This window comes from Pezoporus flaviventris, unplaced genomic scaffold (genome assembly GCF_033815535.1).
Source record: "Pezoporus flaviventris isolate CSIRO_AGI_PZ_B2104156 unplaced genomic scaffold, CSIRO_AGI_Pfla_v1 ptg000037l, whole genome shotgun sequence".
Classification (NCBI taxonomy): domain Eukaryota; kingdom Metazoa; phylum Chordata; class Aves; order Psittaciformes; family Psittacidae; genus Pezoporus; species Pezoporus flaviventris.
The window spans coordinates 5060960-5073053 of record NW_026892585.1 but is presented as its reverse complement, the minus strand read 5'-3'; the positions used below and the strand labels follow the sequence as shown (position 1 = coordinate 5073053).

Genomic DNA, 12094 nt, shown 5'->3' with positions numbered 1-12094 from the left:
TGCAGAGAGTAATGAGTTACTCTGCTTTGTCCAAACCCGACCTGAACTGAAATGCTAGCTTGGCTGTGAGCCCACCCCAGCAGCAGACTGACACCAAGTTAGCAAAACTCGCTGAATCTTTCTGAATCAAGCAGATTTATCTCATTTACTGAAAGAAACACCTTAAGCAGGCAAAAGATAAATCATGCAGGCATTAGAAAAAAAAGAAAAACAAAAAAAGACAAAACACGGATGACAAAATGTGGCTTTTCAAATGGATGTGTTGTCCCAAGAGTGCATGCATTCAGCAGCAGCCTGAACTGCTGTGCAGTCGTCTTACACAAGAGCTAATGGCTACCCTGCAAAATTCCCTCTTGACTACAGCAATGCCAAGCAGAAAGTTTGGAGAGCAGGAAACCTGCCAGTTTTGCTGCTCAGACCTTCTTTCCACGACATTCACTAAGCTTTCCGCAGAACCAATAGATTTACTGCACTGTAAGCGCTGCATTTTCCCCTTCTCTGTGCCAAGGAGCGGCTGCTCCAGAAAAAGTTACCAGCATGCTCCGATTCCTCCTTTCCAGAAAGCAGCGGGGTGACTCTCAGTATGGATGAGCGTCACAAAGCAGGAGGTTGAAGGCAGCAGCTGAGGACAGGCTCAGCACATGTTAAAGACGCTGGCAGGTGTATAAAGCCACTATATAAATACCTTAATGCATATCCCATGGAGGGCAGAAATTGCCTCTGCTGTCTCCTGTCCATCCCATTTAAGCTTTAGAGCACAGGCACTACCCCTGTGGTTTTGCCAACAGGACAGATAATATTCTGGCCACATCCCGCAGAGCTGCCTGTGGTCCTCCATCCATACTCAAACCCTCCTCCATCTCCTGTCCCTGGAACATCCCAACCATCCTTCCTCCTTGCTATCACTACATGCCCCATTTCATTCCCCGATGGAACCTTCCATCCACCTATTTAAATATTTATTTCAGCCTTTAAAACACGGAAAATAAAGTCACAGAATGAAAGAGCTTTTAAAATAAAACGACAATGTTGTCTATAAAATCTGTAATGTACTGAATTTCACAACTACGTAAGAACCAGCATTACTATAAATATTTATAGATGTCCTGTGGCAAGGCTGACAACTGAAAAATGGCATTATGGCAAATCTGTGTAGAATTTATCTTTACACTTGTATCTGCTAAATCTGACTTGAAAGCCAATTATATCTCAAGAGCAACTGGAATTATTCTAGAAACAAGCCTTTGCTTCCTCAAAATATAACATTCTGAAGTATTTTAAGTAACACGCTTGAGCCTTCATCTCTGACACTCAGCGCACCTGGCCTGAAAGGGGAAAAAGAGGTGGGTTTTATTGATTTTTCCTTTCCACTTTTTTTGTTTTACTTTATTTCCCATTCACTGCCTGCTGCCATAATGATCCCGTTCTTCCAGCTTAGACTATGAAAGCAAAAAGCAATACCTGCTGCTGACAGTGGACGGTGAACACGTGTGTGAAGCCAGCCTGATGGAAGACAGTGCAGCACAGCGCAGGCCACATCCAGCCCCATTCTGCTGCAAAACGGGCTCTGTGCCCTGCTCCAGTGATTTCCTGACAAGAGTGCTGAGCGTGCTTTTTGCTAGCCAGGGAAGAGAGTTAAAACGCTGGCCAGCACCAGCCGGCCAGCCCCACATGCCGCTGACAACAGTCAGCAGCTCTGGGTGATTTTCTTGGCATAGAGAAGCTTTTAGCAACAACTCCTGTCCTCAGTTGGAAGCAGAGGGATCCCAAGAGCCATGGTTTATGCAAGCAGTGACCTGAGGAGATATCCCCTCTGAAATGACAACTTGGAACCTCAGACAATGCTATTAACATGTTATTAAGGAGAAATAAAAGGTTTCTTTTAGTCACCAGGATGACAAGCCTGAAACACACGCATGGCACAGGTAAATTCACGCTTGAGTACCCCGGCAGAATGTGAGCCAGATTTCAAAAGGGAAAGAGATGGGAATTGCTGATTTCGGCTCAATTTCTGCTAGCAGGGCAGCCGGGCCCCGCACAACAAAGGAATCTCTGTTCCCTTCTGCATCATGCGGCAAGTAACCGCCTGCGCTGCAGCTGAGTGCCTCAACAAAGGGACCTTTGGGGCAGAGCTGGGACCGAAAAACATGCCCTGGAAGCCACTTCCCAGTGCCTGCTGTATTCTGTCTCGGCACTGCAAACCAGGAGGAGGGCTGCCACTGGGAACAGCCTCAGCACACAAGATCAAACATGTCCAATGCAGACCTCAAGGGCTGTCAGAAATGAAAGCGAACCCGGTGCTCAGCCTCAGATGTCAGTGCCACCCTCTAAGTTCAACAAGTGCATTTCCAGTTACTGCCCGATTCAAAGCCTTTCCTCTAAGTGTTGTTATTTCATGCTCACCATAGTTAGTTACTATTAACTTCTCAGCAGTATCCCCCTTCTCAGCAACATCCAGGAGAGCCAAGCTTTGCTACACATGCTCCTGGTTGGGTTTGCTACAACTGCTGCTTGATTTTGGAGGGTCACACATGACAGTGTGCTGCTTCAGTGGTGAGATTTCCTTGCAATGTCAGTTGAGCTCTAGATAAGAGGAATGCAGTAGCAGGACCATCCTGGTGGTGTGGGTCTGCATATGTAGCTAATGCAGAAACAGCACTTGGAAGAGCAAGTCTGTCCTACCCTTTCCACTTACTCCATACACGCAGCGCTTCCACAAGTAGCCTGACTCTTCTCCATCAAACATAACTGGTTTTTGTCCCCTCCTTACAGGAGGCTGGATTTATAGCAAAGAATGCACAGCTGTACATGGAAGAAACTCCAGAACCTTTGCACAACCATACCTCTGGTATCATCCTTTCCATCTGCCCAGCCACACACATGGCTAATCCAGAAGCAGACCCTGATGCCTCCTGGTAGTCCTTCATGAGGACCTTTTTGAAGACACAGGCTCTGCATTTTGAATACACAGCTTCAGCAACCCATCTATTTATTCCAGGAGAACCAAGCCCCCCACTTGCACTCACATTTTCCAAAGACTCTGCTGAGAAAAGCCTTCACCCTGTCATACCCAATGCGATGCTCAGTTCTTTAGGTTTTACTTCAGACTGTCTCCAGAACCTGATGCCACCTCCCCATGGCTCACCTTAAGTCAGTCATTTCTACATCCAATTCTAAATCACACACACTGTGTGCTTTACCCACTACTGTGCAATCGCACTTGCTGAAGAGTGGATTTCAAGGAGATCTGGAGGCCCATGTAAGGTTCAGTGACTGAAAAGCCTGGCAGTTTTGTGCCATTCACCACCGGGTGACTGGGTTGTCACTCAGTGACAGCAAAGACATGCAGGTACTTCCTGCCCCCCAAAAAAACAGGGCTGGTAAGTGCAATTTTTCTGTACCATTTTTGCATGCCATGCTCCTGACCCCCTGACTTAGCTGCAGAACAAGTACACACTGCCAGCAAAGTATAAAAATGCCATCAAACTCACGTCAGTGACATTTTAAGTACCCTATAGCAATGTCAGAGATAATGTTAACTCCAGTGCCACATGAATGAGGCTCCTATTCCTTTCAGTCCCCGCTGCCACAATATCCTGGCTGAAAGACCTATTGCTCCTCTGCCTCAACTCCTTCTTCTTTCCTTTTGGTAGACTTTTCCTTAGTTTGCAAGCCCAGCTGAGGTCCCCAGAGGAAGGGAGGAGAAGCACACACACTGCTGTAATCGTGAAGAGCAGTATCCCAGGCGAATACATATTTGTTTGGTTCCATGCAGTGAGATAAGCTTTGCAATCTGCACACACCCACCAGCCCACATGCTGTGATCCTTCCAGCTTTCCTCATTCCACCCAGGACCCACCTCATCCTGCCTCCCCCTCCTCTGTGCTGCAGGCAGGCATCATCTTTTTATAAGGGCATGTAGTGACAGGACAAGGGGGAATGGTTTTAACCTGACAGAAGGGTAATTGAGGTTAGATATAAGGAAGAAGTTCTTTCAGTGAGGGTGCTGAGGCGCTGGCACAGGTTGCCCAGAGAAGCTGTGGCTGCCCCATCCCTAGCAGTGTTCAAGGTCAGGAGCAACCTGGTTTAGTGAAAGGTGCTCCTGCCCATGGCAGAGAGTTGGAACTGGATGATCCAATCTAAATCATTCTATGATTCGGTGATTTTATTCTAGCCTAGGAGCAGGCAGTAATGGATACCTCTGTTCATTCCCAAGTGGAAACATCATTATCATCATCCACACACAAAAGAAACCTCAGAAGAACTTTCATTTTTAACCAGAAATTCTCCACTCAGCAGCCCTGAAATTACCCTTGATACTACCAAAGCATCCTGGTGTACCATCAGCAGCACGGTTCAGTAAAGTCCACAGCTGTGTACAGCCTTAAAGTTAAAACATGTTGTGGTTTTGGCAGTGGTAAAACACTAACTTCACTGTAGACAAGACCTCAAAAGAGCACTGTCGGCCTTCAAGCTGATCACACCAATTCAGAGGTGCTGGGGTTCCAGGTCTCCACAGGGTTCAGTCATCCAGCTACTGCTCTACTTCTGCCAAGGGGAAAAGAAAACTGCAGACTTCACTAGCAGATCTTACTCTGCCTGACTGCTGGGAAGCATCCCAATATTTCACTGCAAAACAAGATGCCTGGGGCCCTCCTAAAATATCTACAACTTACCAGCTCTGCTCCAAATAAAAGAAGCCAGAACTTGATCAACACCTAACAAACATTTATAACAAGAAAACTATTTAAAGAATTATTTTTTAAAAAAGCTCTAGGTAAGGGTGTAGATAGTCCTCATCAGATGGAGATTTCTTCTAGCTCTGTGAAATAAGCACACACAAAAACACGATGTTACGCGTTACATCTCTAAAAACACCCACCCATGCCTGCAGACCAAGGAGCTGTATGGTACCACAGGCTTAGTTAAAACAATGGTAAAACCTCTCTGCAGATCCTGCTGCCCCTCAGCCAGGCCTCTTCCCTATCAAGTCACCTCCAGGCAGCTCCTCAGTTTGGCTGTGCGCCAGCCCAGGTCTTACCTGGAAACTCATCCAGTACCACTCCTCGCTATGGTGTCACCTCACCTAACCCAAAATATGGTGCTAGTAGAGGAGCTGCAACTCCCACAATCCCTCCTAGTTAATTGATCTTTCCATTCACCAAGTTAGATGAAGGCTGGTGTATCCAAAGGAACATCTGTGGGATTCAGGTGCCTCACTGCTGGATGGCCCCTGGAAATGGTACACCAAAAACCTGAACAGAAATTAAGCTGGCTTCCAGCGACACCTCCAAGGGACATGAGGCCCCTGCTCTGCTGAAGGAATGAATGAATGAATGAAAGCCTCTCTAAGGAGCAATTTCAGGACTTCTCCCCCCCCTCCCCAAGTTGAAGTCCTGCGTGATTCCTGGGATTGCCTACGTACCCCTTGACAGCCCACATAAATCAAGTCAGCACTGCAAAAGCCCTCTTGGAGAATCCAGATAACTTCAGGGACATGTGCAGCCCATGCTGTTCACACAGGCCGCTATTAAAAAGGCAGAAAAATTAAAACTCCCTTGGGTTTGTTTGTTTGTTTCCTTGTTATACGTACTTGGAGCACACCAAAGTATTCTGTATAGCAAGCTGGTGCTGACAGATAACCAGACTGTCTGTTACTTCTCAGCAGAACATCCTACCTACATTTTGTCTAGTCCCTAGCTTACCCTTTCCTAGGTTTTCCTCTACAAACACTCATTTTCACTCAGTGAAGGAAAACCAAGACAGACTGAAGAACCTATCTTTAAAATATCCCTTTGTTACAAAAGCAGCACCCAAAATTATGAGAGATGTAAGCATTTTAGATAAAACACTTTGGTCATTCACGCTTAGTCCTGGTTTCATTTCCTGTATTAGTACTGCAAAGTTATTACATTAGACTTCCCTTCACTGGGGGAAAGCCTGAAACAAAACAAACTGTTGATCCTTTTTATCACTGTTGTACAGAAGTATTATTTTCCATCCTAAAGTTTGCTAGCTTGAGGGCACAGCATAGCAAAGAGATTCAGAACACCAGCTGGGTCCTTTATCCCTCCAAAGGAAGTAGGGCGACTATGAATAAATGAAAATAAAAGTGAGAAAGAAAGGGGAATGAGGGCCAGCATTAAAGTACCTTGGTACTTGCCCTTTCCTGCTCCTTGGTTCTCTACAGGGCAGATTTGCTGAGCCTTCCCCCACAGAGCTGAGGCTCTGAACAACTTTACTTCTTGCATTGCTCTGATTTTCCCTCTCCTCCTTCCCAGATTTCTCAGACACTACACCCTGGTATAAAACCTCCTGCCCCGAGGATGCCAAACGAATTCCGCAGGGATCAGGCAGCCTCCATTCCCCCCCCCCGCCCGGGGCTCACCTGTAACTCAGCTGCCTGCCCAGCAGGACACTCCGTGCTGTGCTGCCAGGATCACTCCTGTTCACTACACATTTCCCGCAGGACAAAAGCCTCCCCCCGCCGCTATATTCCGATTTTTGAGCACTGCCGCCAGCGAGACTGTTGTTCCAACCACATCTTTGTTATCAGCTGCTCGTCACAGCCATCAGCCCCCCCCCCCAGACGAGGCTCATTCAAACCGAGCAGGACGGAAAGCGCCAAAACACGTTTCCAGCCGCAAACGCTCCGAGTGCAGCAACTCGACACATCACTTTTCTGCGACAGAACGCAGACGTGTCTGCCCTGCCACACGGCTGGATCCAGACTCTGACACCAAGATAAACAACCCCAGAACAGCTCTCTGAGGGCACGTACCAGTGCCCGGTGGCAAGAAAGACATTTTGTCACACAGTTTGCAACGTGGTCCCTCAAGCTACGTCCCCAAAGCCCAGTGTGAAGCCCATGGCTGCTCCTGTGTGCACAGACCACTGCTGAGCCACCCACAGACCCCACCGGACAGGATGCTGTGCAACCCTCCCTCTGCACCAGGTTGAAGAGTTTAACCCAGCCCTGCCTCTACTTCTCTGACCGCGGGTCTAAAATCACGAGGGAAGTCCGTACACTGAGACCTGCTCCTGTTCTTCCTTAAATTAACCGCGGAGTTCGCAGCCTTCCCAGAAACTTTTCCGTCCTCCCCAAAGCCAAACTATCTCATCTGCTATTAAACTGTGAAGTGGTGAGGCAGGGAGAGGAAACACCTGATTTGCCCCTAACCTTCTGCCATCCTGGGACAGTAAATTGCTTTAATCCAGCAGGACATCTAATATTCCCACTGGGAGATCCTCATATGCAGGCAGTGCCTTTTCACTGCCAAGCACCAGTGATAACCTCTGCGGGAGACATGTACTGCTTGAGATTTAGGGAGGACTGTGTCTGTTCATCTGCAGTCTTCAGGATGCACTGAGCCTTTCACAGCTGTTGGGAACCAGCACCTGGGGCTGGTGGGGAAATCCTGGCAAGCTTGGGAAACCACCACCCTTCCCATCTCCAAACAACTCCTCTTCCACAGATCCTGCAAGCACACCCAGCCATGGCCATCTCCATGGGGAGTACCACCAAGCCTCCCTTGAGCTCTGTGCCCTTCCGCTGCAAAGAGCAAAGGGCTCTTCGAGAGATGCTGCTCCAGCTTCTTCTCAGCTCTGTCCTCCCCATCTCCAACCCCCCTCCTCCTATCTCTTAAAAATGTAAGAGATAGGCTTAAAGAAAAAGGTGTCACCGGAGAAAGAGCCTCCTGTCCCTGTGATAAATAAAGTAAAATAACACCCCACGGCCCCAGGCAACTGAGAAAGCAAAACCACGCAGGCATACAGGCAAACACAACCCTGCAGGTGCAAACCCTGCAGTAACACCTCGCAATGAACCCTTTTCACGCCGCCTGGCAGACTGCCTCCTTACCAAAGTAATCAGCCTTCGGCCGAGCATCCATCTCCTGCTCTAGGCGCTGGGTCAGCGCCTCCAGCTTCAGCTCAGCCGCCGACGGCCCTTGCTCCTGCTGCGGAAGGAGGGTCTGGCAGGGCAGCTTCACCTTGGCCGTGCTGGAGCCCTCGGGGTGCCCGGTGTCCGACCGGGGTCCGCTCACACCCTCGGAGAAAAGCGGCTGTGGAGCATCCGAAGCCGTCACCCCACGTGAGGCCAGGCGTGAGGAGCCCGGCTCTGGGCTTGGGCTGCTGCCGTTGGCCCGGTGGTTCTGACCGTGGGCCACCAAGTGTCCGGCTGGGCTGGCATAAGCTGTGGTGTGCGGGTAGTCCGCGCTGGGGGTGGCGGGCGCGGAGCTGGTGGGGAAGGACAGTGGGACGCCCTGGTACCACAGGTGGCTGCTGTCCCCTCCGGCCCTGGGGGCTGAGAAGGAGGAGGACCTCTGCTGTGGCAGGGCCCCCGGTACCCCATCCTCTGTCCCTGCCGAGGGTGCCGGGGGGGCCCGGGCATGCGATAAGGAGGATCTCTGCCCGGCTGCCGCCGGCTCATAGCCCTTGCTGCCATTCTCCTGCCCACCACGGTAGGGCTGAGGGTCACTGGGGGTCCCAGCCTGTTGCTCCCTGTGCCCCACAGCGGGTCTGGGGATCCTGTTGGGCTCCGCTTCCCATCCCCAGCGCCCAGCCTGGCTGCCCGGGGCCTCACCTCCATCGTACGGCCTCACGCGCGACCCCTCCGCGGCGGCCGGGGGTGGCTTGGACCCCCGTGCCACAGGCAGGGAGGGCCGGGGGGGGTTGAAAGCAGCCCCTCCGTTCAGTGCTGCCATCAGCATCTCCTCCTGCTGCTGCTGCTGCTGCTGCTGGAGGTGGATCTTGGCCATTTTAGTGGCGAACACCCGCCTGGTCTCTTCAAACTCGGGGTTGTTGCCGGCAGCTTTGTCCACGCGAAAGAGACCATCCTTGGAGGCCTCGTACATGTTGAGGTCCTCGATGAACTTGCTGGCTTCCAGACCTAGATCGTCGTACTTGGCCATGATTTAGACCGGCTTTTAGCGGGCTGACCCCCGCCTTCCTCCTCCTCCTTCTCTTCCTCCTTCCCGACGGGACCAGGGAACTGCTCCCGCCGCGAGCCGCCTCACGCCTGACGCGCCCCGTGCAAGGAGGGGGCGGAGCTGGGGGCGTGGCCAAGGGGGCGGGTGGCGGGACCCCGCCACCCGCCCCCTTGGCCACGCCCCCAGCCCGCCACAAATCGCTTCCGAGGCGTGAAACGGGGATTAAATCCTTTCATAGTCTTTATATATATATATGCATACTATATGAATCTACTATATACTATATAGGAAATATACTATATTTCATACTATATTCACAGAAAGGTTTGGGTTGGAAAGCTCCTCCAGCTCCAAGCCCCTGCCATGGGCAGGGACGCCTCACCCTAGACCAGGTTGCCCCAAGCCGGCCTTGAACACTGCGAGGGATGGGGCAGCCACAGCTTCTCTGGGCACCCTGTGCCAGCACCTCAGCACCCTCACACTAAAGAACTTCTGCCTTAGATCTAACCTGAACTTCCCCTGTTTCAGTTTGAACCCATCACCCCTTGTCCTATCGCTACAGTCCCTGATGAAGAGCCCCTATCAGCTCAGCTGTCTGCAGAACAGTGCGGATGACGTGGAAAAGGATGCTGAAGCTCTTTGGATAGGGACCTGCCGCACTGGGCTTGGCCTCCTCCCAGGCTCCGCACGCCTGAGCAGAGTTTGATGGCAAAGCGCCTCCGAAGGGGGATCATAGCCAAGTGACTCAAAAGCATTTTGGTGTTGAATTCACAACGCTTACAGTCAGCGTTAGGCAGCAAAACACCTTTGAAGTTTCCTGCTTGGATTTATCCTTTCTGTGAGACTCGGGTACTGCCAAGCAAGCAGCCAAACCCTCTACTAGGCAGGAGTTGTAATACTACACGTACTTGTAGGCTGCGATTAGGTATGGTCCCACACTTTTACAGTTTCTGTGGGCTTTATAGACCATGCCTATTAAGAAATGAAGGGTCCACGACTGCTGTTGTAGCCCAGGACCAAAATCTATGTGCCAGTTAATTAGCTGATTCTAAACCCTATCCCTTGAAGCAAAAAAGCACTGCCCACTTCATCTGCTTTCTCCCTGTGGGCAAGGCTTACACGCTGCACTTACTCATACAGAATAATGCTGACAGCCTGTAACCCAGCCCTGCTCCACGTGGCAAGGCAGCAGCTGGGGGAGAAGCAGCCCTGAGGTCCTGCTTTTGGGACCATTGGGCATGTGGCCACAGCCTTGTGCTAGGGTGGCACAGCCCTCCAGGGCTAGAGAAGATGCCATGGCCACCTGGACTGAGATACGTGCTCTGGGGTGTTGCAGCAGGAAAGTGAGAAAAGCTTCAGAGCTAGAATATAAACAGTGAACAATGTGTAAGGCAGAAGTATTTCCAGGATGGAGCCTGGCTTGGTCCTTGCAGGAGCAAACACATCTCTCAATAGTGCATTGCATAGGGAAATGATGGACACTTCTTTCTGCTTCCTAACAGGGGTACTGTTTATCTGCGCCAGCTGGGTACTTTATACCAGGAGGATGATGCACAGGGCTGGAGGGTAGATAAGAGGGTGATGGAGGGAGGGATGGAATAAGGTGGCACAGGAGGTGATCCCAGAGGTGCCGCAGGTGGAAAAGCCAGGACCAGGCTGCTGGGTGGGACATTGTGGACATGGAGAAGCCAAACCTCATCCTCTGCCTTCCAAAAAGCTTGCAGGAAGAGAGAGAGCAGGGTTGGGAGATGTTGTTTCTCCCCACCGCTGCCCCAGGGGCCTCTGCATTCCTGCTCTGCATGCACATTTAACCCCCAAGCTGCAGAGGCAGCTTGGGTTGTGCATCTGTTCAGGGCATAAATGGGTCCAGACTTGGATGTTGCAGGGCAACTGCCTGCTACAGAGTATGATCTCTGCAGGGAATTAACGGTAAGAGTCATTTAATTAACACTGATGGCACACAAGGGCCAGGGCAGCACAGGGACAGCTTTCCAAACTGTCTTTGTGGAGCAGTACGAATGCATCACAGAAAGGCTTTCAGGGTTGTGATCCTTAACTAACTGCATCTGCAGTGTCAGTTTGATGGGGATGCTGTGCAGGGTAAACTGAGGCAGGGCAGGGTAACCTGCCAGGGCACACCTTGGGGAACTGAGGGGAGCCATGGGGACTCACACAGATCCCAAACAGGAGCCCAGGAAGCAGCAGAGAGAAGAGGCTGCAGATCCCCGAGCTGCAGTGGCTTGGTTTCCTCGAGGAAGGCCAGAGCTGGGGCCAAGTGCTTGGCTGCTGCTCCAAGGAGAACAGCCTCTGCCTTCCTCTCTCCAGGTACCATCAGCCGTGGTGGAGATCCCGGTCCCCCTTCAATGTCCCTCCATGGGGCCAACACCTGGAGAGATGAACCAGAATAGCACAGCTGGCTTTGGTGTTTTTCCTACCCCTGCCCGAAAGAACATGGATTTCTCCATTTTCCACTGAAAAGAGCCTTTTAGCGGGACAAGAGCCTGCCTGGAGAATTTTCCAGCTCTGTTTCCCTGCCTCTTTATCAGCACATTAACACAAACAGCACAGTGACCTGTTTAACCAACATACATGGCCTTTAGTAATCGTGGGCTGGAAGCACCCCGCAGGTCAGACGACATCCTGCCATCAATCATTGGCCTCACGTGGCTTGGTGGACCTCAAGTGGACTTGCCAGATGCAGTCAGTGCATCCACCCTGTTCTTCCGTGCGTGTCCTAGGAGAAGCCTCTGACTAACAGATGTTTTTGAATGCTCTTTCACATGGGAAAATTGGGAAGCAGATCCTTTTATTGCACCCTTGGCATTTCATCCAGCCATGTGGATCTCCAGGGATGGAGACGTACTTCAGAGAAATATTCATTCCTAAAAGCTTCCACATTTTCGCTCACAATACTCCCTTGGCTTAGCCAGCCCGGCAACACACACTTACTTGTATGTCTGTTGTGCAGCAATTAGTGAGGTTTGCTAATTACACTGCTGTGTGTTTAGAAACAATTGATTTCCCTTTGTAGCAGAAAACAATTTCCTGTTATGCCAGTTCTCTTAATCTTCATCAGAAACAAACCCAGGCTGCCATTGTCAGTAATGCCTCATGTTCCTTTATTAGATCACTCTCTTCTCTGCCCCAGTTATGTGTCCTGTGTT

The 12094-nt window shown here is 50.7% G+C and overlaps 1 protein-coding gene across 1 annotated transcript in view; it reads right to left on the bottom strand.

The window, feature by feature from the left end:
* The window catches only part of LIMD1 (LIM domain containing 1), a 30342-nt gene extending 21329 nt beyond the window's left edge, over positions 1 to 9013 (bottom strand). The window contains exon 1 of the mRNA XM_061464570.1: positions 7862 to 9013. Coding sequence (XP_061320554.1) covers positions 7862 to 8912 — 1051 coding nt within the window. The 5' untranslated portion in view covers positions 8913 to 9013. The remainder of the gene's footprint in view (positions 1 to 7861) is intronic.
* Between the last annotated feature and the right edge of the window lie 3081 nt (positions 9014 to 12094).